General features: G+C 52.9%; 1 protein-coding gene across 1 annotated transcript; it reads left to right on the top strand.

Annotated features, from left to right (window-relative positions):
- Window positions 1-5,637: 5,637 nt before the first annotated feature.
- SLC38A8 (solute carrier family 38 member 8) lies at window positions 5,638-23,571 on the top strand (the record flags this gene model as incomplete). Its single annotated transcript, XM_084257454.1, has 10 exons — window positions 5,638-5,826; window positions 9,154-9,352; window positions 12,132-12,264; window positions 13,078-13,179; window positions 16,069-16,126; window positions 19,599-19,713; window positions 20,469-20,616; window positions 21,006-21,214; window positions 22,823-22,874; window positions 23,478-23,571. The coding sequence occupies 10 exons, from the start codon at window positions 5,638-5,640 to the stop codon at window positions 23,569-23,571; spliced, it is 1,299 nt and encodes a 432-aa protein (XP_084113580.1).
- Window positions 23,572-24,606: the final 1,035 nt, after the last annotated feature.

The following is a 24,606-nucleotide window of genomic DNA, read 5'->3' as shown; positions in this document are numbered from 1 at the left end:
CTTGGCAGTGGCCTCGGCAGATGGAGCTATGAAGTTTCAGGAGGCCGCCTGTGTAAAGGGGATGGAGTCTTCAGCGGTGGTTTTATCTAAATGGGTCTTCCTCCTCTGCTATGTGGAGGGCCAAGGTCCATCTTGAGTGTCCCCTGGCTAGGGCCCACAGAAGGGATGCAGTGGAGGGGCCTGGGGTCAGACTCCATCCCCCGCTGCGTGCACTGAAGACTGAAGAGCACCGAGGCTGTCGGGCCTTCTCCCTGAGGGGAAGGGTGTCCGTTCAAACCAGCGAGGCAACTCTGACCAAGCTAAAACATGCTCGTTAAAGGCTATTTTATATATTTATTGTTGGGAAAAGTCACTTTAAAGACTTGTGCTCTTTGGAAGCAAAGCTATTTTTTTTGTCAATGGAATGCGGTTTTTTACTATTACATCACGAGGAATAACACAGATTTTGTGACCTCCTTTTTGATGGAAGGACAGATTGAAATTTGAAGGAAACGTGCACAAATCTGTGAAACATAGACCTTTGCTTTATTTTTGTATCAACTGCCATCATGTTTTGTAATTTGGGGTCTTGATTTCACCATTGTCGGTGAAGAAAATTTTCAATAAATATGCATTACCTGTATGAAGTTAACATGAATGTGTAATGGGCTTTTTCTACCTGCCTGTTTCTCTTTGATGACAGCCTGGAATGGGTTCTGAATCAGCCCATTTAATAATGATATTTTTTGAGATGTAGTTCATATGCCATAAAATTTTGCATTTTAGAAGTATATACGGTTCATTGGTTTTTAGCACAGTCACAATGTTGTGCAAGGCTGTGCAACATTCACCACTGTATTTCTGGAACTTCTTTTCACCCACCCTCCCGCCGCCATGCCTAGTAGCTAATCCAACTCTGTCCCCTTGCTACAGTCCCAGCAAGCATTCATGAGCTCATGAGCTGTCGCTCTGGACATGTCTACGCAGTACGTTCCATGTACCTGGAATCACGCAGTGCCTGCCTTTTGCAAATGACCTCTCTCTTGGGCACGTGTTCAAGACTCACCATGTTGTAGTGTGTGCCCAGTACTTCGTCCATCTGCATGTGTGACGGTCCATTGTGTGGCTGGACCCCATTTTGTCCATCTGTTCTTCAATCAGTGGGTTTCAGCCAGTTGTACTTTTTGGTTGTTGTGGATAGTATTGTGGTGGGTACTCATGTACAAATGTTTGTGTACTCATGTACAGAGATTTTCCATTCTTTTTACCTAGGAGTAAAATCCGTTCTGTTTACCTAGGTTTACCTAGGAGGTAAAATCTTATATCTGTGTGTTCAACCTTTTGAGGAGCCGCCAAACTTTTCCAAAGTGGCTGCAGCACTAGGCATTCCCAACAGTAGAGTGGGAGGGTTCCAATTTCTCCACATCCTTGTCAACACTTGTTATTATCCATTTTCTTGATTCTAGCCAGCTGGGGGAGTATGAAGTGGTGTCTCATGGCATTGTTACTTTTCCCTGAAGACTAATGATGTTGAGCATTTTTTCATGTGCTTATTGACCATTTGTATATCTTCATATGGCAAAATGTCCTAACTCTTTACCTGTTATGTAATTAGGTGATCTTTTGATTATTAAGAGAATTCTTTACAAATTGCAGATATAGGTACCCTACCGGTACTTTTTTCATTCTGTTAAGTTTTCTTTTCATTTTCTTTACGGTATCCTTAGAATCATGAATGTTTAAATTTGATGAAATCCATTTTATTTGTTAGGTGCCATATCTAAGAAACTGGGCTAACCCAAGATAGCTGGTTCATTTTGATCTCCCATGTGACTGGTTTGTTTTCTTTCTGCCAAGTGGCTGAACATCAGAGAACTGTCTTCACATTGCAGGTGAGGAGGACTGAGTGGGAAGGAGGGAGAGGCTGTATCTATAATCCAGATTCATGGTGGCTCCCGGAGAGGGAAGGGGAGGTGGGGAGAGCTGCTCATGGGCTTGTGGCCACCGCACAGTCAATGAGAATTTTCTGGGTTAGACATGGGTGCTGGCCGCATGGCATAGACACTGTGCTGAATGCTGCTGTGTTGCATGTTTTAAAATGGTGACTCTTACATGAATTGCAGCATGAAAAAACATCTCCCTGGGCAATTCTTAACAACTGGCAGGGCTGGAACCTGAGATTCTCTGACTCTCCAGATGCCAAAGTCAACCTGGATCCAGAGGTCAGGACCCAGCTGACGACCACACCTGCCAGAGATATGGATGGTCTTGCTCTCTGCTGGCCCTGTGCCCTATGATTCCCTCTCTGGTCCGATGTTGAGCCCTCCCTGGAGCTTTATCTTCAGGATGCCACAGGTGGGAAGAAGTTCAGCACTTACTCTCTGCCAAAGTGCATGCCCCCTTTCTTCACCCAGACTGGGGACTCCAACAGAACTCTGGGCGCTGGCCCTTGACTAGAGGGAGAAGGGCGCAGGACTTGGCCTGGCCCCTGCTCTTGGCCACATTTCTCCTGATGGCCCAGTTTTGCTCTGTACAAGATCCTGCTGCAGGGCTTACCTTTAGAACTCAGGAGGCCAAGTCATTCTATTCCTTATTGCCCTTATGTTCTCTGACAGTTCTGGAGGTTGTAAGTCACTCTGCAGGCTAAAGTCAGTTGTTAGCGGGCTAGTTCCTTCTGGAGACTTTGGGAGAGAATCCCTTCTCTTGCCTTTTCCAGCTTCTAGAACCCCCTCATTCCTTGAGCTGCGGCCACTTCTTTCACCTTCCAGCTTCTGCTTTGGTGGCCACATCACTTCCTCCTCCCTTATCTCTCACCCTTCCTGTGATAAGGACAGTATGCTGACTAATGTCCCTCTTACAGTCAGGACACTCCCATCTTAAGTTCCTCAATCTCACTGGTAGATGTCCTTTTTTTCCTGTCAGGTCACAGCTTCCCCTGGAACCAGGGTGAGACATTTTTAGGGCCATCTTTCAGCTGACACGCTGGGTCTCTGCCCCTCAGTTGTCATTTGTTGCCAGTAGGAGGTTGTTCCCTGAGAACTCTAGAGAAGAAAGGGACATATGGCTGAGATAGTGACCCCACCTGCCCAGAAACGTCTGGCGCGTCAGCAGCGCTTGAGCTCTACAGAAAATTGACCTTCCTTCCACCCTAAAAGAACTTTATCTGAAGCCTGGCATCGACAGTTTGAGGTCATTGGATATTCTTGGGGTAGCCAAGGTTCAGAACAGTTATAGAAGCTAAGAGTCCAACTCAGGTAAAGACACATAAACCATAAACGTGACCAAATGAGGCGTGTTCTTGCTTCAGCGGTGGCAGCAGCTCACGAGCACTGCACTCTCTGGGTCATGGAACCACCTGATGGCCCTGTGTCTCTCCATTTTACAAGGGAGCCCAGCTGGGGCCAGGCCCAGAGCCAGCAAGTGGCAAAGTTACCCTTCAGATCCAAGCTTTCTGGATCCTGAGAACTGTCCTCATCTCTCTCCCAGACAGGGGGTGTGAGCACATAGGTCCAGGAGAGTGAGCCCCTGTGGCTTCTCCCTGGAATTTCCCAACTTGGTGGGTGACCACAACTCCCTGAACAAAGGATGATGGAACCCTTGGGAATAACCTTAGTGCTGGGAGCTCACCTGGTAGGGCAAGATGGGAGAAAGCTCTGGAGCGTGTGGGGGCAGGTGAGTGCCCCTGCTTCTTCCATCTGGGCCCCTGTGTTCCTCTGCACTGTGCCCCTGGGGACCCAGTTCCTGCCAAGCTGGGGCCCTCCCTGCAGGGTGCCTCCAGCGGGAAAGGTCAGCAGAGAGTGGACATCAAAGGCCCTTGATTTAAGAGGCTTTCCCATTGAGTGGAATTTCACAGCCCAGTGGCCAATTTCTAAGCCATGCGTGTTAATGGGCAGCTAATGAGGGACCCAAGGGGAAAATGCAGGAGGCGCCCCAGGTCCCAGATTAAGAATTACAAAGCCAAGGCTGCTGGGAGGGCTGTGTCTCCTTTCTCACTGCCTCAGGGTTGCTTTGGGGGTAGAAGACTGGGAAGGAGGGGTCCTCGGGGAGGGGTGCCCCTTTACCACCAGGGCCATGTAAATTTCCTGGACTCTGTTCATCGGTTCATTCACTTAGCACCTGCCCTGGACTGTGAGAGTTGGGGTGTGGGCAGCAGCTCGACATCACAGGCTGTGCATGCATCTAGTGCCATACTTGTTGGTCAGGGCATTTTTAACCACCTGCTCCACTGGCCTGAGCCCATCGCTGTCCTGGACATTGACCCCTTGGTTCCGTGTGAGGATTCAGTGGCCACAGTTCTCCCTTCTTGCTGCGTTGAGAGCCTGGCAGGGCAGCTGGTCAGACACTGGTGACTGCTACCTAGTCTGCACAGTAGTCACGCCACCAGGTGTTGAGATGAGGAAAAACCTCTGGAAGCTCAAGTCTGTAGGGCTGACCTGTGTTGGACAGAGGAGAACTTGGTGGGTGAACACTGAGCTTTGGGATGCCTAATTATAGCAGTGCTTCTCAGCATGGGGTCCCCAACCCAGCAACAGCAACTCCCCACTCAGACCCATGAGTTGGAAACACCAGGATGGCTGGGCATTTGTTCTTACGTGCCTTTGAAGGCACCAGGAATAAACAGGTTCACATTTAAATTTGAGTTCTGACCTTTGTAATCTGCTTTTTCCAGAATGGGTTCAATCTTGATATTCTGCCACCTGCACTGATGATATATCAGGTCAGACGGGATCTCTAATCAAAGTGTGAGCCCAGGACCACCTCTTGGAGCTTGTGGTTAAAGTGGGATCTCTGCTCCACCCAAGGGGGATGAACCCAAAGCTGCATTTCAACAAGACCTCCAGGGCATCCGCATGTGCAAGGAAGCAGCTGCTGACTGCCTGGCCTTTGCACATGTTTGCCACTTCTGTAGCCCACTTTGCAGTAGACAGACAACCCGCTTTTGCTCTACGCTGTTTCCACTCTCTCCTTCAGACTGGGGGCCTCAGAGGAGCATCTGAGGGAAGAGGCAATAAAAAAACTGGCTCAGGTCACTGCTTGAGCCCCCTTGATCTCTCCCAGCTGATCTCCCTCCACCCTCTCTGAGGAGGGGCCTGCTCTGCTGCAGGGGAGGTGGGAGCCTTAAGATTCCTTTCACAGGCCAGGAGTCTCAGGCACTGCCAGTGCTTGGGACACCTGCCTCTGACTACTTGTCCCTGTCTGCCCAGGCTTTGGGACATGATCACAACATTCACTAGGGCTCCCCTAATTTATGACTTGTGATTCATCTACCCCAGGCAGAGCTAGAATCTTCTACCCAGGTATTTGGCCCCAGAAAAGCTGAACCATGGAGGGAGCCCGAGTTCCTGATGACTGAGGACAGTCTGAGGTTTGGAGTCAGTGGTAAGGACTGGGGTGGAGCAGTTAGTGCAGAGGTGTGGTTGGAGGTGGGGGTGGCAAGGATGCTGGGAGAGAGCAGTGACTAGAAGGGGGGTGAGCACCGGGAGTCATGGCCATTGGATGTAGGTTGCTTGAGAAAGGGGTGGCAGAACACAGGGAGAGGTGGCTGGTGACTTGTGGAGGGGGAGGCATTGGTTCTGATGGGACTGTTGCAGCTCTACAACAACTCTGTGAACCTGAAGTGTGAAGACAGCCCTTGCCTGCCCTCTGCTGTTTCTATTCATGGAGGGTGGAGCCCCACAAAGCAGAGGCCTTTTGGAAAAGCAGATCCCTATGGCCCCAAGCCCCGGCCTGTCCTCACTGGGTGCCAGCTTCATTCTCCTGAAATCTGCACTGGGGGCTGGCCTACTCAACTTCCCCTGGGCCTTCCACAAGGCAGGTGGTGTGGCCCCTGCCCTCCTGGTGGAGCTGGTAAGCAACTGGCAAGCACTGAATGGGGGTGTCACTTGGGGCAGGTGGGGTGCCGGGATTGCTTCTGTCAAACACCGTTATCCTCAGGATTTGGTTTTGTCTCCCTGGGCTCGCCAGGGGAGAATATGGTGAGCTTGGTGCTATAGAGGGTGACCTCTGGGCTGTGGGGGCCGGCACACATCTAGGTGTACACGGAGAGCCCTTGCCAAGCTCTGTGAGTGGCAGGATGCCTACACCGAATTACCTAGCACTGTTAGCTGGGTAGGGCCCACTCTGAGCAGCTGACTGCGGTCTCAGCGCAATGCCTAAGAATCAGTGCTGTGTGCAGGTGGGATTAGGGCTAAGACTGCCTGTGACATTTCCATATCCCACTGGGTCAGGTCTTCTGTGGTGTCCCAGGGGATTCAGCCACTTCGTGGCTGCAGGACCAGCCCAAAACCCCTCCAGAGTGCCTGGGAGCTGAGCTGTGGTGGGGGTAGTCAGCAGCACAACTTTACCTTACTTGCAAAGATTCCTTTCCTCCGGCTGTTGGGAACACAGTGTTTCATGGTGAGCTCACAGACTCTTACGGCTGCCAGCTGGTATGACTGTGTTATAACCATCTTTGGGGCCTTTTGTGTCCTGGAAACTGGTGAATCTTTCCTGTGTAGTGTCTGGTGTGGCCTGGCATCCCCCAGCATGGTTGGAGGGCTAGGGCAGTGTAGTGCTTGTTGCCATGGAGCTTGTTCTTATGGGGAACTCCTAAAAGACACAGAAGCCCAACATAATAGTTTCAGGTGGTGGGCAGTGCCAGGAGGCATAAGGTGGGATGATGTGATGCAGGGTGGTCAGTGAAGGCCTCACTGAGGAGGTGATGTTGACCTGAGCCCCAGCAGAGATGAACGAGGTGTCCAGGTGCATGTGAGGGCCGCATGGCTGCGTCTGGACACATGCAGCAGAAAGACCGACCTTCCAGAGCCCCGGGGAGGAAACTCTCTCTAACCACGAAGGCTCAGTGATAAAATAGGTGGGGCTCAGGGTGGGAATCCATGGTCAAATACAGGGTCTCACTTTGCACACAAGCCCCAGGCTCCCTGTGAAATGACATGCTGATTCGGCAGGTCTGGGTGGACCTGAGGTCATCCATTTCTGACTAGCTCCTCAGAGACAAGGTTGCTGCTGGCGTGGACCAGTGGAAACTCCCAGCAGGGGAAAGAATCAGTTTGGTCATCAGCAAACACTGTCCCCCTTCCTCCTCTAGCTGTTCATTTTTTCACGCAGAGCTGCCTGAGAAAGGGGCTGCATCTGGTGGTGGCTCAGTCTGGGCGGTGGAAGAGACTGTGAAACCTGCCTCCCTCCTTACCTGTTGAGGCTCTGCCCTTTCCCAGGGCCCCACTGGTCCAGCAGCGTGTAAACAACCCCACTCCCGGGGCACAATGGTGGAGGGTGTCGTCTCTATCAACCTCTTAGTGCTGGAGGCTAAAATAAGATTGGATGGACCCGGACCCTCCCTGAAGCTGCAGAGAGGAGGAACCCAAGCGTCGGGGTGGGGCAGAGGCAAAGGCTCTTTGCTGCTGTGCTGCTCAGCGTCTGAACTTCCTTCTCTCCCTTCATCCACAAATGTCTCCTGAGTGCATGCTGTGTGCCAGGCTCCTTTCTGGGGTCAATCGGTAAACAAAACCCAGAAACGATCCTGGTCTTCCCAGAGCTCCCAGTCTGGTGGGTGAGGGACTGTATAATGCATGTGCAGGCAGATGTATCAGTGCCCAGGGCTGTTGGGCCATAAATTGGCCTAATGACGGTGGAGTTCTCAGTGCTGGATGCTAGAAATCTGAGATCCAGCGTGGCAGGGCCATCTCCCTCTGGGGCTCTAGGGGTCAGTCCTTCCTGCCTCTTCCAGCTCCTGGGGCTTCAGGTGTCCTTGACTGGTGGGTGCCTCCCCCAGGCTCTTACACAGTCTTCTGTGTCTCCTCTAATGTCACCTACAAGGACACTTGTCATTGGGTTGAGACCCACGTGAATGATCCAGGGCCTTAATTATACCTGCAAAGACCCTTTTTCATTAATTACATGCTCATTATTTACATCTGCAGAGACTGGGCTCACTGAGTCACTTTGACAGGTTCAGAATGTGGGCTTACCTGTCGGGGGCCCACCATTCCACCTACTTCTAGAAGAAGTGTGCCTAAGAAAGGTGTGGCCCACCTCTCTCGGGGTGGAGTGTCACTGACTGAAAGACTTTCCCTGCTGAGGAGGTGTAGAGTGAGAGGAGGGGGCTCCAGGGAGAGGAACTGGCATGGGCAAGGTCCAGTGGCTAGAGGGATTGAGGTGTCCTGACTCTGAAAGGTTGCTCTCGCAAGGCTTAATTAGAAACTGCTCAGCAGCTTCAGAGCTGGCTTCTGGATAATACAGAGCAAATCTGCTAGTCCAGGGGCATGAACTATGTCTTAAGACAGCCATTCTAGCTCCCCTGGGCTTTCCAACTAAACCTCTCCTGGTTCATGCTTACTCCAAATAAATGTGGGCAAGGAGTTTGGGCCTGGAGACTAGTTCAACTTAGGGACGTGTAGCGGTCGGTGCTGGAGAGGCTCAAAAGCATCTCATGTGCAGCAAGTCCAATGTACCCCAAATTAAGGGCCTCCCAGATGCGCAGAGGCATAATTGCTTGGCTGGAGCTATGGCAGAGCAAGCAGTGATGCGCTCCTGGGGAGTGCCAGCGCTGCAACCTGGACACCTCTCTCTGTGTTGAAAAGTGTTTGAGAACATTGAAAGAATAGGCTGAAGTGGAGAGAGCATTAGAAAAGGGTAGAATGCTCAGTATATTCTGAGCACTTGTTGCATGCGGGGCACTGAGGTAAGTGCTAAGTCACATGCTTGTTTAGTCTGAATGCCTCAGCACCCCTGGAGGGGAGGGGAGATCAACCTATTTCACAGATGGAAGAGCAGGTGGATGGTCGCCCTCACCCCACTGAGCAGAGCTAGAATCTGAACCCAGGTGTGCCTGGATCCTGCCCACTCTGCTTTCCTGCCTCTCCATCCACAACACAGGTGATTTCAAGAGACTCGTTGAAATTTTAGGTTTCTGAGGCCTCATTTTGTCAATTGGTCCATATTGGTGACAATCCCAGATACACAGACATGGAACCAGGGGTCCTGGACCATGGGCCTTCTTTGCAGCACTGGGTTCAGGGCTAGGACTGGTGGCAAGTGGGAGAAGTCCCTAGTCTGTAGGCAAGCATGGCCTCTGCTGGTGACAGGCCTCAGGGGGGAGTGATGTCAGAGTCCCCAGGGGCAGCTGGCTGGACAGCGAGCTATGGGCATGCCCTGGCCCATGCTCCTGCCCTGCAGGTCTCCTTGGTCTTTCTGATCAGTGGGCTGGTCATCCTGGGCTACGCAGCCTCTGTCAGCGGCCAGGCCACCTACCAGAGCGTGGTGGGAGAGCTGTGTGGCCCCACCATTGGGAAGCTGTGCGAGGCCTGCTTCAGTGTCAATCTGCTCATGATCTCCGTGGCCTTCCTCAGGGTGATTGGGGACCAGCTGGAGAAGTGTAAGTACCTGCTTGGCCCTGGGCTGCCAAGCCTGATGAGTGGGAGGTAGACACGGCTGGGCGACAGCAGAGGCCATGACCACCTCTGAGCCTCCTGGCAGTGCAGGGGAGGGAGGGAGGGCATTCATGATTCTCAGCACCAGGAGATTCTTGGGGAGAGGCTGTGGCTCTGGTGGCTGGGGGGCACTCCACTAACAGATGGCTTATGAGCCTGCTCAGTGGAACCACCAGCACCTTGACTTTTGGGAAGACAGGCTCAGCCCCCTGCCTGCAGCCTTGGTCTCTAGTCCAAGGTCTCTAGTTCTCTAGTAGAGAAACTAATAGTTTCTCTAAGCATTGCTTTAGTTGCTTCTATCAATTTTTATTTATTTTCATTTCATGCCATCCAAAATAATTGCTGTTTTTTGCTATGCTTTTTTCTTTGACTTGTGGAATGTTTAGAGTTTTGTTTGATTTTCAGTTTAGGGGTAGTTTTCTAGATCCCTTTCTGGCTTCTGCCTTAATTGCATGGTAGACTCACTGTGTGGCTGCTCACTGTGCATTGGAGACTTGTCTCGTGGCCTCTACATGGTCTGTCTCAGTGAGCATTCCCGTGTGTTCTGCAGTGGCTGCAGTGTTCTGGAAATTTCCATATATCCAGGTGGCCCACAGCTTTGAGCAGCTAGAACTTTCATAGTGTTATTGATTTGGGGGTGGGGGTACAGTGAGGGTCTAATTATTCTATCAGCTTCTGAGGGGAGTGAAAATCTCCAGCTGTGACTGCAGATTTGTCTGTTGTTCCTTCTATTCTGCCTGTTCTGGCCTCATGATTTTGGAAGCTCTGCTGTTGGACGCACACCTGTGAATTGCTCTTTGCTGCTGAGGACACATCCCTTTGTTCCTGCAAAGCTGTCACTAAATGGACCCTCTCTGCTGCGAATGTAGTCTCTCCAGCTGCATAGATGAGCGTTCCCACATTTCTCTCCCCGTCCTTTCTTGTGGAACCTGAGATTTTAAAATTTGCGTTCTTTGTACACAGCAGATGGTCGGGTCTTGCTTTTTTGTCATCTTAATGCTCTCAGACTTTTAATTGGAATGTAATTACTGATGTGGTTGGATTTCGGTCCAATGTTCTGCATGTGTTTTTCTGTCTCTTGAACCATGAATGAAAAGGCCCTGCCTCTGGATAGCGCAGGAAAGGTTTGCATGTCTTGGGGAGCACCATTATCCCCAAATGTATCAAGGCTGGTAATCTGAACCTCTCGGGGGGTACAACACCCTGCCTCCCTGTGGCAAGTCCAGTGGGAGTGTAGCTGTGTTGAGAAGGATTCTGAGCCTCTGTAATGCAGTACTGGCTAGGGTGCAGCCTCCTGGCTCTGACGGGTGACTGTGGGGTGAGCATGCCAGTGTGTTACCAGTTAGTTCTTGGGATAGCAGTCTACGCTGCTTGGGAGGAGGCCTAAATAGAAGTGGTGTGTTTGGGGGTGTCACTGAGCACATAAGTGACGAGCTGAGGACATCAAGGAATGCTTTAGAAAGTACTGGCTCAGAAAACAGCTGGTGTAACCTGGCTGCAGGAACCCTATGTCTCGCGTCACGTGCCACACAGGGTTTAACACTTAGCCAGACCTCTGTGCACCTTGCGTGCGTGTCTCCTTGCTGGCCCGGAATGCCGCCTATCTTCCCATGTGAGTGCCTCTGTCTAATGACCTTGATGTGGAATTCTTTGTCCTTTCGGTGGAAACAAGCTGTTCTCATGAGGTATTTATTTCTTCGCATGACTGGCCATATTATTTGGTGAGAACAGCAGGGTTGAGTTATGGCAACACAAGTGGGCGATGGGCCAGCGCTCAGTCCACCCCCACACTCCCAGGGGCCTGCAGGGCCACCCTGCCCCAGCAGTTCCGGCCTCCTGCCTTCTTGCCATCTCCCATTTGCTTCCCTCTCCCATCTGTCTTGCCTCTTCTATCAGCCACAAATTTTCCATCTTGCTGTGACAGAATAAATACTGTGTCAGATTCTTTGATGTCCTTTCCATTGAGAAGTTGCTGGGGTGTCTGTCTCCTTCCCCCGAGTTAGGGTGGGCTCTGTGACAGTTTGGCCTGAAGAGTAGGGCAGATGTGACACAGGCCAGTTCCAGACCAGCCTCACTGAGGACGGGCACTTTGGTATCCAGGAGTCCCCGAATGACGATCCTGTTATAGAGTCCATGTAGGAAGACCCTGAGAGTGCAGGGAGGCCCCTACTTATTTCCCCCTTTCTCAACAGGCACTAGACACCCTCCACACCAGTCCTTCTTCCAGACAAATACCTTTAAGTTACCTTACCTGATCCCACCGGGAACAGAAGCTGCCCTAGTCCCATCCTCATTCTGCACCCACAGTTCGTGACAGATAATGAAGTGGTGTTTCTCAGTCACTCCTTGAGGTGGTGGTGGCAGCCGCAGGGAAGCACAGTCCTGATGCTGGGTAGCTGCAGGCCTCTGGGGACGCCACATGCCTCTTGAATTCCTGGGAAACAGGATCTTTCTTTAGAACTTGAGGGCCAAGGTGCCTCGGGCAGATGGCTCCCTTTTTCGTGGCTGGGTTTCTGCACCTGAGCTATGTCTGGCTGGGGAATGAATTTGTGCGTGGAATTTCTTCTTTGGTGGTTGGATGTGACAGCATCCCTGTCATGCTTGTCATCCCAGGCCTTTATGCCCAGGGGACTGACTTAGCGCCGGTAGTGAACCCATCCAGGGACGACTCCGGCACTCTGGCTGGGGTCTGACCTGCTGAGCACCTTCCCTCCTTCCCACCAGTGTGTGACTTCCTCCTGCCCAGCACCCCGCAGCCCTGGTACGCAGACCAGCGCTTCACCCTGACCCTGCTCGCTGTGCTGGTCATCCTGCCTCTGTCCACCCCGAGGGAGATCGGCTTCCAGAAGTACACAAGGTATGAGCCTGCAGATGATTAGTGGGGCGGCAGAGGGGGAGTGCGGTAGCGGCCAGTGTTTGTGGAGAGCTGCCAACTTGGGCTTCCCATTTGGACAGGGCAGGATAATGAAAAATGACACCAGTACTACATGTGTGTGATAGGAAATACGGGTAAGCAATCAGGAAAGTTGCTGCACGGCCTCACCTGCTGCTAGCATTTTACTGTTTGATCATTACAGACTTGTTATGCACACACATACCAGAAGGGACGCAGACACACATCCTTGCTTTCTCATTTTGTGGTCTGAGACGCTGAAGAAAAGTGGCATAAGTGTTGGTACAAAGTATGTGCTGCCTGCCTTCCCCTCTTTTTACCTTGGAAATGAGGGAGGGAAACGTGGGCAGGAGACCGAGTGTCCCTGCCTCCAGCCCTGGTCAGCCTCTCTTGTTCTCTTCAGCGAGTTGGGGCCTCTTCCCTGCTGCTGTGAGGCTGAGCAAGCAGTGTCATGACCTGGATATTTGGCTTTTGTTGTGATATGCAGGCATCTGTAGCTGTCACAGGTCCCAGCCTGGTGAGGAACTCAGCAAATCTGACCCCTGGGTGGAGAACAGCCCTGCCTCCCTCAGATGGGCTGCCCACTGTGCTCATTGTACAGACAGGGAAACTGAGGCAGAAAGCAGTGAAAACTTGGTGTGGTATCTTGCTATCTTGGGCAGAGCTGGCATGCAGACCCCTCTATAGGACTCCCTGGTCCTCCTAGGGGGCTGGTGCCCCTGTGCTTGCCTGGTACATGGCACTCACCTGGGAGGCCCCTACCTGCGCCTCTGTCAGCATTCTAGGCACACTGGCCGCCTGCTACCTGACCCTGGTCATCGTGGTGCAGCACTACCTGGGACCCCAGGCCCTTGCTCGGGAGCCCCGCACTGCACTCAGGTGAGTCTGATGGGGCGCCTTTTCATGATTTCCCAGGGGGCCAAAAAGTTGGGAAAGGAACCTTTCACCCCCATCAGGGTTGCCCAGATCCTTGGCTCCTCCCCAGAAATCCTTCTGTCTCCATAGTGACACAGCCAAGAGCTGGCCACTTCCCTCCTCTAGGACAGACACAGGGATAGTTCCAGGGATATAAAGGCACAAAATGCCATCCCAGCCTTCTGGACTGCCCACATGTGTCTCCCACACAGTGGAGGCAGCAAAACTCATTTAAAGATGGAGGTGCCTGGACAGAAGTTCCAGAGATGCCTGGATGCCAGGGGGTGGGGATGGAGGGATGGGCTTGTCCTGTGGGGCTTGGGCTAAGGTGAGCCCTCTGCACCCCACAGAGTTTTGAGCACAGCAAGGCTTGAAGTCACTTCTACTGGTGGCAGGGTGGGCTCTAGGGGTGTGTGACTGGTGCAGCCATCCATGCCCGATGCCCGGAAGGGCCCTGCATGTGGTCTAACACGCTGATGCTTTTCATTGTTGTTAAGGGCCGCAGCAAGTTGGTTTTACACTAGCCCTACAAATGCTGCAGTGGCTTCTGGTGATGGGTCAGAAATGGAGTGTGAGAGGGAAGGGTCCAGGTGGCTCTGAACTTTGGGAAGTTCAGAACACTGGGAAGTCACACCTACCCTTTCTCAGGATGGATGGAGTGCAGAGGTGCTAGAGGCTGGGGACGTCAGCGGGATGTGACAAGTTGGAGCCATCCTTGAGACCAGGTTGCTGGCCAAGATCTGTGTGTCTGCGGAGAGGCCAGGGAGGAGGGGGGGGATGTGGCTGTCTTGGCTCGAAGGTAGCCTTTAAGGCTGTGAGTCTGGTGAGAATGGTACCCTGAGCCTGTGGTACTCTGCCTGCCTGTTCATCAGGCACTGGGAGGCCAGGGGGGAGGAGGAGCTGGGGAGGATGGGGACAAAGTGAGGAGTTAGGAAGGTGTATTTGCTTATTGAGCCCCTGTAACAAATGGCCATGAAATGGTGGCTGAAAACAGAGATTCTTCTCAGACCCGGATACTTGAAGCCCAAAATCAGAGTGTGGGGGGCTGGCTTCCAGGCTTCCTGCCTTTTCCAGCTCCTGGTGGTCCCAGCAATCCTGGGTGTTCCTGGGCCTGGAGACACTTCCCTCCATCTCTACCTCTGTGGTCATGTGGCCATCTTCTCTGCGTCTGTCCCTGTGCGTTTTCTCCTCCATGACACCCTGCTCCACTACACCTTCCTCTTAATTTAACTAATTACACCTGTGAAGATCCTAGTCCCAATAGGGCTTTGTTTCGAGGTTCCCAGTGGACATAAATTTGGGAGACAATATTCAACCCAGTATGGACGGTGACTAGAAGGAGGGGCTTAGAAGTTTCAGGAAGGCTGAGTGATCCGCTGCCACACGCTGCTCCCATGTTCCATGTGACCAAGTCTGGGCATCACATCGGCTGTGGAGGTCTTTGGTGGCATGATGAGCTATGTCAGGGCAGGAGAACGGGCTGAGGCCGTGGGTAGGGTTCAGCAGAAAAGAGAGGTGACAAAAAAAGACAGCTCTTCCAGGAGGAGAGGAGAGGAGAGGATTGGGCAGGACTGTGGGGCCAGAGGCAACAGCACATGTGCATGGTGATGGGGATAATCCAGTAGAGAAGGAAAAATGGAGCCGGGGAGGGCCAGATTCCCACTAATCCCATCAAGTGGGCAGGAGGGGAGGGCGCTGTGTGCTGGAGATGGGGGCTGGGGCTTGGGTCTCCGCCATAGGAATGTCTCGGCTGAGCACCTGAGGACAGAGGATGTAGGCTGGAGACGGAGCAGCGAGAGCATGGGCACCCTGCTTCTTACTCTGGACCATCCCTGGAGGCAGGAAGGGGAAGCCAGAGCAGGCTAGAACGAGAGATACCCTTATTATCAATTTCCTGTGGCTCTTGTAACAAATGACCACCAATTTTGTGGCTTAAAACAGCAAATGTGCTGTTTTAAGAGCACATCATAGAGTTCCAGAGCTCAGAAGTCCAAAATGAGCCTGGGGGTCTAAAATCAAGGTATGGGCAGGACTGTTCCTTCCGGAGGCTCCAGGGATGCACCATTTCTTTGCTTTTCTACTTCTAGCGGCACCTGCATTCTTGGCCCGTGGTGCAAAGACAGCATCATTCCCTCTCCCCTGGTTCTGTAACCACAGCTTCTCTGACCGCTGCTGGGGACGCTGCTCACATTCCAAAGATTCATGGGATTCACTGGCTTGGGTCGTCCAGGATGTCTTCTCAAAGTCCTTAACTTTAATCCCATCTACAAAGTGAAATTTTGCTATGTCAGGCTACACGCTCACGGGTTCCTAATATTAGGTCGTGGATCTTTTTGGGGACCTTCATTCTGTCCCAACCAGCAAATGGTACTTCTGGTTATGCCCCGCTCTGCTGTATTTCTCCGACAGTGCTGCAGACTGGCTCCGAGAGGTCCCCGTCCAAGGGAGCTAGTGCCATCAGGTGGGGACCACTGAGAGGCCTGAGCTGAAGATTCAGCTGGTTCATGCTCAGATGTGAGCTCCAGCCCCTAGCCTCATTGCCGCTAGGCAGCCTGCCTCAAGAGGGAGGTCGGGAGTTTCTTCAGTCTTTCCCTGCCCACCTCTGCCAATGCAGGGAACGTCAAGTTAACTTACCTAGGGTCAGTGAAGACACTGAAGATGTATTTAGATAGTGCAGCATTTAACCTGCATCTTTTCCCTCCCCCACACCAGACCCGGTAGTGAATGCAGTAATTAAAATGTATCTTACAGTCACACTTACATCTTCCTGGTATCATTTAAACTCACATTCAAGCTGAAGGTTCTTTAGAAAATAACTTTTCATAATAAGCACCTGTTCTGGTGTATTCACAGCTCTTCCTCCTGGACCTCGGTGTTCAGTGTCTTCCCAACCATCTGCTTCGGATTCCAGGTAATCTCTGCGCCTGCGCGGAGGACAATGGCATTTGCAGGTGATGGAGGACTCCCTGCTCCCTGCTCCCTGGGCAGCCCGTCACTGGAGTGGATGGGCCCGCTGGCCGTCTTCCAGGGACTGTGCATGTGGTTTTGCATCTGTGCTCCAGGACTTGGGAACTCAGCTGCTGACAGCCAGCAGCAGTACCATGTCTGTTGGGTTCACAATAGAACGTGGGGGTTCAGGATTTGTCCCCCTCCCTGTACAAAATCCTTGCAGGGCTGTGATCATGCTGGAGAGCAAGAGCTGCTCACTTCACTGGGGTCTAGAACTGTGCAGGTGGGCTTGGCCCAGAGAGGAGAAATGTGGTGGGTGTGCGGGTGGCAGTGGTGCAGTGGTGGCCGGCACTACAGGTAGAATTTCTGACAGGGTGTCTGTGTGAGACAGATTCTGTGTGGCGTCCTAGTGGATGGACTTCTGAGGTAGCGGAGGTCAGAGCTCAGTGCAGCTAGAGGGGACAGCACAGGCGAGGGTCCTAGGGTGCTTGGAAAGCGGCCATGGTCAGGCTTGGCGGGCCTAGAGGTACTTTGTCTCTCTTGGGGTTCCCAGTCTCCTCCCAGGTGCCGCGGACTCTATTCCTTCATTGTTTACTTTAGGAAAGATTTGCCTCTCTCCCAGAGATGCCCACCTGTCCTCCCCATGCCACCCCCCCACCAAAAAAAAAAACACCCCAAAGTAAAATCCCATTGGCCCAGGGCTGACAACAGCACCACGGCATCCAAGCATGGGCTTTTTCTTTGTCACTCAACTAGCGCCCACTTCTTTTCTTCTTCATATGTTTTCTTTGGAAACTGTTTTTGAACAGAATCTGAAACATCTCCATTTCTCTTCCTTATAAAGGAGTCGATTTTGGTGCCTTAGCAAGCCACTTAACAGGGATTTCTCACGTTGCTTCTCACACACCCAATATTTTGAAAGATCTGAGGCTCTGATTTTGCTGTCAGCTGTGTGTGGATGTGGAAGCCAGCCCGCTCGCCCGTGCTGGGCGCCGTGTGGTGTGGCTGGTGCGTGCCGGGCAGGGGCTGCTTTCCAGTTGCTGAAAACCAGGGGCACCCCTCACCTTTACTTTGCTCCCTTACCAGTTCTCCTAGCAACCTAGGCCTGGGCCGTGTTTCCAGGGACACGAGAGAAGATGTGAATGGCAGGGTGGGGTGGGCTGAGGACTAGTGGCCAGCTCTGACCATCAGCAAAGCTGTCAGGTTCCTGTTTGGACAGTGGGAGGGAGGGAGGGCGTGGAGAGATGAAGGTGAAGAGGGTGGGGAACAGGGTGAGGGTGGAGTAAGATTGGAGGGAGGGATGGAAGTTACCTGTTGTCATCAGGACTTCTCACCTGGTTCAAACACACCTTCCCCCTCTTTTAGCAGAGGGCCACCCCCAGCCTATGCAGTTGGCAAGGGGCCAGGGAGGAGCAGAGGTGGGGTGTGGGCTCTACTCCTAGCCCCCCTGGCTGCACTTGCCAGCCCCCCTGGCCACACTTGGGGTTTCATTGGTGTTCACTTCAATTTAAATTTTTACTTATTTTTTATTTTTTTAAAGATTTATTTATTTATACAAGCACTGGGGTACAGGTCAGAGGCGCGGGAGGGTGAGAGAATTCCCCAGAGACAGAGTGGGGAGCAGAACAGGCAGGATTGAAATACACTGCTGAGGGGAGCAGTGGGCGAGACAGGAGAGGTCGGCTGTGCCATGTGGGTATCTCTATGGCCAGCCAGGAATTGAACCCGCGCTGCAGAAGCTATGGACAGCTTCACAGCACTGCGCTCAACCCGCTACGCCACTGGGGCGGCCCATTGGTATTCCCTTTAAACAGCTTCTTTGAGAGTGACTCCTGTAGAGGTCTGCTCCCCGTGTCACAGGTACAGCTCAGTGGTTTTTGCATAGCCAGAGCTGGGCAGCAGTGATCAATTTTAGAATATTTGCTTCACACCTAAGGAAACCCGTACCCCTTGGCAGTCACGACCAATTCCCCACTCCCAGCAACCAGGGATTTAATTTCCGTCTCCGTGGACTGGCCTGTTCTGGATGTCAGGACTTAGCCTTTGGTGATTGGTGCCTTTCCCATAGCTGGTTGCCGAGATTCATGTGGGCTGTTACCCTTGTTGCTTTTGATGGCTGCATCAGGTCTCACCACATGGACACTGTTTACCTGTTCCTCGTGAGTGGACACTTAGGCTGTTGCTACTTCTTAGTCATCCTGTGGTCCTTGGCCCTGCTTTCCATACCCCAGAGATCAGAGAGCCATGGCTGAATTTCCTCTCATAAAGCCATGCACTTTGCACCAACCCAGGGGGGGCAGGCATGGCACCATCCTGCCCACCCCCCAACCCCTGCACCCAACCCCGACAAGCGTCTTCTTCCTCATATCTGTACTCAAAACTGTGGTGCTGGGACCCCAATGCATGTTGTCATTTGGAATCCCCTGGAAGCAGAGCTGATGACAGGGCTGGTGTCCACTTGGGAGTTGGGAACGAAATGTCATGTGAGTACAAGAGGTAATGTTGATCAAGGGATCACTGCCTTTGGTTGAGGGCCCCCAGGCTGTTAGCCGCCCCTCCCTGGTTGAGCTGGTCCATAGGCTGTTGGGCACTTGCAAGGTCCGAGCAGTACTTGCCAAGAGCCTCTTTGCTACCACGCAGCGAATTGGCAGACCCTAAAGCAAACCTCTCACATGGGAGACCCAGCAGCACAGAAGAACCTGGCCCCGAAAGTAAGTGGTGATGGTGGGAATCCTGTCCTGGGAATATCCCGGCTCCCCTGGGTGCATCTGGATACAGTAGCACCCTTCAACCCTGCCTCAGCATCAGGTGTCCTAGTCTGCTTGTGAAACACCACTGCGAGGCCCTACCCTACGTAAGTGACGTCTGTAACACTGGGGGCTCTTTATCTTGGTTACATGTACATATTTCCTGTTAAATTTCTTAGGATGAGGCAGTACTATATGTATGTAAATCATAATGATTTGTATTCCCATGTGGCCATAACCCCAATTATATACAGAATCCTTCCCCTGGAGGGGACACTGCACGATGTCTGTAGATGTTTACCATTGTCTCCACTGGGGCTGCTCCTGACTAGTTTGAGGCCACAAATAATCAGCTTTCTACAACACGCAGGGTATCCCCTTCCCCATAAGTGACAGTAGTGCTGGGACTGAGAACCCCTGTCTTGTTTGGTTTGTTACTTGAGACTTCATGTGGATGGAAACCTTTTTGTGTGTCTGGTCTGTGAGTCTCCACACTGAGGTGTACAGTTGTGTCCATGCTTTTCCACATAGAATATACAGATAACTGTGCTCCTGTTCTTGGTGGACATTGGGTTCTCCCTTATCTTTTGGGACATTGACATTGTGTCGGCTGCTCCAGGGGACTCTGGCACCTGCTACGCTGTGTTCCAATGGTCCGAGTCCACTGAGGGTGCCTCTGTCTTCCAGTGCCACGAGGCTGCTGTCTCCATCTACTGCAGCATGCACAACCAGGGCCTCTTGCACTGGGCCTTCGTCTCCGTGATGTCATTGTTGACCTGCTGTCTCGTCTACTCACTCACAGGTACGGCCTGGGGGTGGGGAGTGGCAGGAGCATGGGAATAGGGAGTGTGTACAGAGGGCTGCCATGTACTGGGGACAGCACTCCGTGTTTTGAGTACCATGAACCTGAGGCTCATAGCACTTCCATGGCTTGTCTGTGGTCTCTTGACTAGATGAGGCAAAGCTGGAGATGTTTCAGATTCAGTAGCTGGTCAGCAGGATTATGGGACCCCTCAGAAAGGACCTGAGAGAAACTAAAACAGCTGGAGATGGATGTCTAGGACAGGGCAGATAGGGGTTCCCAGAGGCACCGTTGTAGTAGAGCAGGGGATACTGGTGCCCTGGCCCTGTTCCTGCCATAACAGGCTGTCTGATGCCCTGGTCTTGGTTTTCCCCATCTGGAAAATGGGTTCATTGCCAGCTGCTGGCACAGGTACTGTCAGGTGGGATGCACATGGCAGGAAGATTATGTTGCAGTTGCCTAAGCACTGCCTGACCCCAGCCCATGCTCCATCCCTGCCCAGGTCCCTCTCACCAGCTCTGGGAGCTCTTTCAAAGAAGTAGCCACGGTTTTGCTCAGCGGGGAAAAGAAGAACAACTGAGTATCATGTTGACTTAGGACAGGAAAGCCTTGGGAAATAGCAGGGGGAGACCCCTTCCAGAACCTTCTGTTTCCTCCTAGGGAAAGCCTCAGAGGCAGTCGTGGCTGGGCGCTGTCAACATGTTGGGTTTGAAGGCGTGCATCCCATTCTGGCTTCTGCCCTCTCTGCCTTTCAGGGGTTTATGGCTTTCTGACCTTTGGGAGTGAAGTTTCTGCTGACATCTTGATGTCCTACCCAGGCAACGACATGGTCATCGTGGTCGCCCGGGTCTTCTTTGCCATCTCCATTGTGACCGTCTACCCCATTGTGCTCTTCCTGGGGAGGTGAGGCCTGGCTCGCAGGGACATGGGTCAACATTTATCGCAACGCAGTGTCAGCCTGGTGCTGCTGTGCCCATGTATTATAAGGCCCGTGGAGTTGTTTCATAGAGGAGGAAACTGAGGCAGAGAATTAAGTGTTTTGCACAGAACTGCCCAGTTATATATTGTGTCAGGGCTGGGGCCTGGCTCCTGAGCCTGCCTGAGTGCCCTCCTGGGGCTCTCTCTGTAGGCCGGGTGGGGACTAAACCCCTGAGCATTGGTGGGATCCCCAGGGAATAAGCATCTGATGCATAGGAACCCCGCTAGCTTGCAGGACAATGGTAGGAAATCTGGGGTGCAGAGGCGGCAGAGTCCCTGGGGACCTATGGTGCCTGTGGTGCTTTGATCTCCAGGTCGGTGATGCAGGATTTCTGGCAGAGGAGCTGTTGGCTGGTGTGTGTGCCCCGGGCCTTGGCTGACCCCTCAGGGCCATGGGTTCGCATGCCACTGACCATCCTGTGGGTCACCGTGACGCTCGCCATGGCCCTGTTCCTGCCTGACCTCAGCGAGATCATTGGCATCATTGGCGGCATCAGCTCCTTCTTTATCTTCACCTTCCCAGGTGAGATGCCGGCTCTCCTCCCCTGCCTCTCATCCTCCCTAGCTTGTCTCTGCAGAGAGTCCAGGGTCTGAAGGTGGGAGTTGGGCAGGGGGCTGAGGTTCCTTCTCTAAGCACCTGCCCTGGATGGGTGTACCTGATGGGGGCCCTGTCCCATCCTGCTGAGGGAAAGGCCAAGGCTGGTGCACAGCAGGGGCGAGGCACCTCACAGCAGGTTGCTTTCTTTAAAAATGTTATGTAGTTCAAATGCACCCCAGGAAGTCCTCTTCTCACCATGTCCCCTGACCTCAGAGGCAAATGCAGTTTCTGTGTTGGGTGGCCTCCTGGGATCCTTCCCGATGGTAGTGAGTGATGATGCCCAGGTCCGTAGACATGGCCTGAGGGTTACCCCAGCCAGGATACCCAGTGAGACTGAGTTGGGGAAGGTGGAGGGGTACCCTGGAGGAGGAGCATGAGAGTAGCCAACAGGTGCTCAGGCCAAGAACTCCAAATCTGAGGGGCAGGGTGTTCAGTACCTACCTACCATATACCTACATCTGTCAGGTGCCCTGCGCACAGTAGGTGCTCTGTCCGTACACATTCCATGAGTGCACTGGCATTGCATAGCATCGCATTTCATGGAGGACCCTATCAAGCACACTTGAACTTGGAAACTTAGCCATGTGTCCTGATGCCCCAACTCATATCGAATAGGTGAAAATAAGGTGTCTGTTGGTAACTGAGTCACAGAAAGAATGTACAGGTGGTTTTTGAGGCTCCCCCCAGAGTGGAATGGACAATTTCAATATCTTTGGAAAAAAACTGCAGAATTAAGAGGCATGGGAGCATTTCGCTACTCTGAGACGGAGGGGTACGTGGGGGGATGTGGAAAATGGACTTTGGTTAAGCTGAGAATCCAGGGTGGTCTGGTGTGAAGTGAGGCTGGAGATGCCAAGTTTCCCCCGCCCCTGTAACGCAGGGCTCTGTGCTGTGCTGTGTGACCAGGGGGTGGAGCAGGGGACAGAAGGGCAGAGGGTTTGTGGTCTGTCCCTGGCCTGGGAAGAACTTTTCAATGAGGGTGTCATTTCCTCCTTTGGCCCCTAGTGCGGGGCTGAGGTTCAGCCCAGAAAAGTTGGCTTCTTCCTGATGTCCTGGGTGGTGGTGCCTTTTAGCTCCGCTATTGCCTGAGCTGGAAAGGAGCAGCCAGGGCTGGTTTGGGCTGGGGAAGGGGCCGTGGGAGTTTTAGGCATAGCTGTCTAGTTTAGAATCCCAGCCAAAGAATTAAGAGATTAAAAGAAAAAAGAGAAAGGTACAGAGAACAGCAGCAGCTGCCAGTTGCTGAGCCATGCCAGGCCTGAGGCCCCATCTCATCCCAGGGCCGCTGCATGGAGGAGATGGTGTCCTTGTCATCGGAAAACAGACCTGAAGAGGCCAAGGTTTCAGGGGGACCTTGAGCTGGCACCCTGCAGATGGCCTTTCACCCCTGAGCTGCCACACCAGGGGACTCCTGGGGTCAAGGGCTTGGTGGCCTCCCAGGTCCCAGGGAGGGCAGGTGTGAGCTTGGCTTTCTTGGGCTCAGAGTTTCTTGGGGCTCTGTACTAAGTGCTGGGGTGTTCTGTGTTTCCCCTGCAGGTCTGTGCCTCATTTGTGCCATGGGCCTCGAGCCTGTTGGACCGAGAGTCAAGTGAGTATCTCCAGCTCGGGCATTTGAAGGGGTTTGTGGGTGGAGGGTGTGAATGCTGGGGGCCAGGCAGGAGGACGACTCAGCAAGCACTGAACCCAGGCCAGTACCCCAGCTTGTGCTCTGCCACGCTGCACGCTCTCCCTTTCCCTAGGAGGGTCCATGGTTGGGGCTCTCTGGGGATTATAGGTCTTGGGCCCCAGGTGGCACGCTGCACCATCTGCAGGGCAGGTCCCATGGGGTGCCTCCCAGACACCGGGCCCCACGCTAGGCTCCTGCACCCCAGCAGTCACCTCCCGACCTGTGTGTCTTCAGGGTTTCTACTCCCTCATTCTCCTCCTACAAAAAAAAAAGGGAGACAGTTTGAAACTAGTGTCCCTTCCCCATATCATTTCCTTTGACAAAATATTGGGTAGGAATGAGGTTATGGAGTGAGATGGATGAGCATCGATTTAAATCCTGTCTCAGAAACTCATCCCTGCAGCAAGAGAGCCGACTAAGTTGTTTCCAACTTGGTGACCCTACTGGGCTTCGAGTATGTTTTCAGGGTGTCCTTGACTGACAGGGCAAAAACCTTGTGCTGATGCCTATTTATTGGGTTGGCAGGTGCTGCCTGGAGGTCTGGGGAGTGGTCTCCGTGCTGGTGGGCACCTTCATCTTTGGACAGAGCACGGTGGCAGCCATCTTGGAGCTCTTCTGAAGGTTCTTTCTCGGTGGCTGTCTGTGTCCCGCCTTAAACGTCCCCCCCCCCCCACCTTGTCATTTCATCATGAAGATGCTAGAGACCCTGATACCTTGTCTTCTCAGGCTGCTTGTTTGGGCTTCTAGTTCCAGAAGTTTCTGATGCAATAGCAAGGAGAGGGGATAGATACTGCTGTGGGCTGCCATAATGAACAACCAGCGACCAGTGCTTTAAAGCAATATAAATTTATTCTCATGGTTCAGGCTAGGAGTCCCAAGATCAAGTTGTGGGCGGACACTGGTTTAATGCTGCCCCCAAATCAGTGTGATGGTCTCTTAATTACATCTTCTTGTAACTTAGGCTCTGCAGAGTTCCTTTTTCCAAGCAAGGTCAGAGTTGTAGGTTCCAGGGGCTAGAGGACACGGTTCAGCCCATAATAGAGGTTGGGACTGAGACCCAAGATCCCTGCTTTGGAGCGTCAGGGTCAGAGTGGCAAGGAGCGGTCCTCCCACAGTGGAGGGGGACCCAAAGGAGGGTGGTCCTGAGCCGGGCCTCAGCATGTGCTGAAGTCCTGTCCATGCGCAAGGAGCATCATGCTCGCAGCTGCCCACACAACTTGCCCTTGGCCCACATTCCAAAGTGGGGTGAGTGGAGCGCCCCCTTTCCCTCCCTCTGGCTGGATCAGAATAGCCTAGAAGCCAAGGGAACTGTTTGTTCTATGGCTTCTTCCTGGCTCCTCCCCAGTCGAGGCTTAGGGGACTTGGACAAAGGTGGGGAGAAACGTGGGGTGGCGTCCCTGTGCTCATGGCTCTGACCCTGCCCTGGGCTGGGCCATCCTGGATGCTGCTGGAGTCAGCCCACGGTTCCCTCCCTGGAGAATTACCCCCCCCCCCCCAAAGAAGTGATGCCGCAGCCAGGAGGAGCTGATGTCTGAGGACCCTCCCTTGAGGTAGGTCACAGCCAGGCTGCTGTGGTTGGCCTGGTGAGTGGGTGGGAGGGTCGAGATAGGGTATTAAGGGTCAGGCTTGGTGGCGTGGGTTGGGGCGGGGCAAG

This window comes from Talpa europaea (genome assembly GCF_964194135.1).
Source record: "Talpa europaea genome assembly, chromosome: 16".
Classification (NCBI taxonomy): Eukaryota; Metazoa; Chordata; class Mammalia; order Eulipotyphla; family Talpidae; genus Talpa; species Talpa europaea.
The sequence above is the reverse complement of the archived record's forward strand: the minus strand, read 5'-3'. Positions and strand labels throughout refer to the sequence as shown.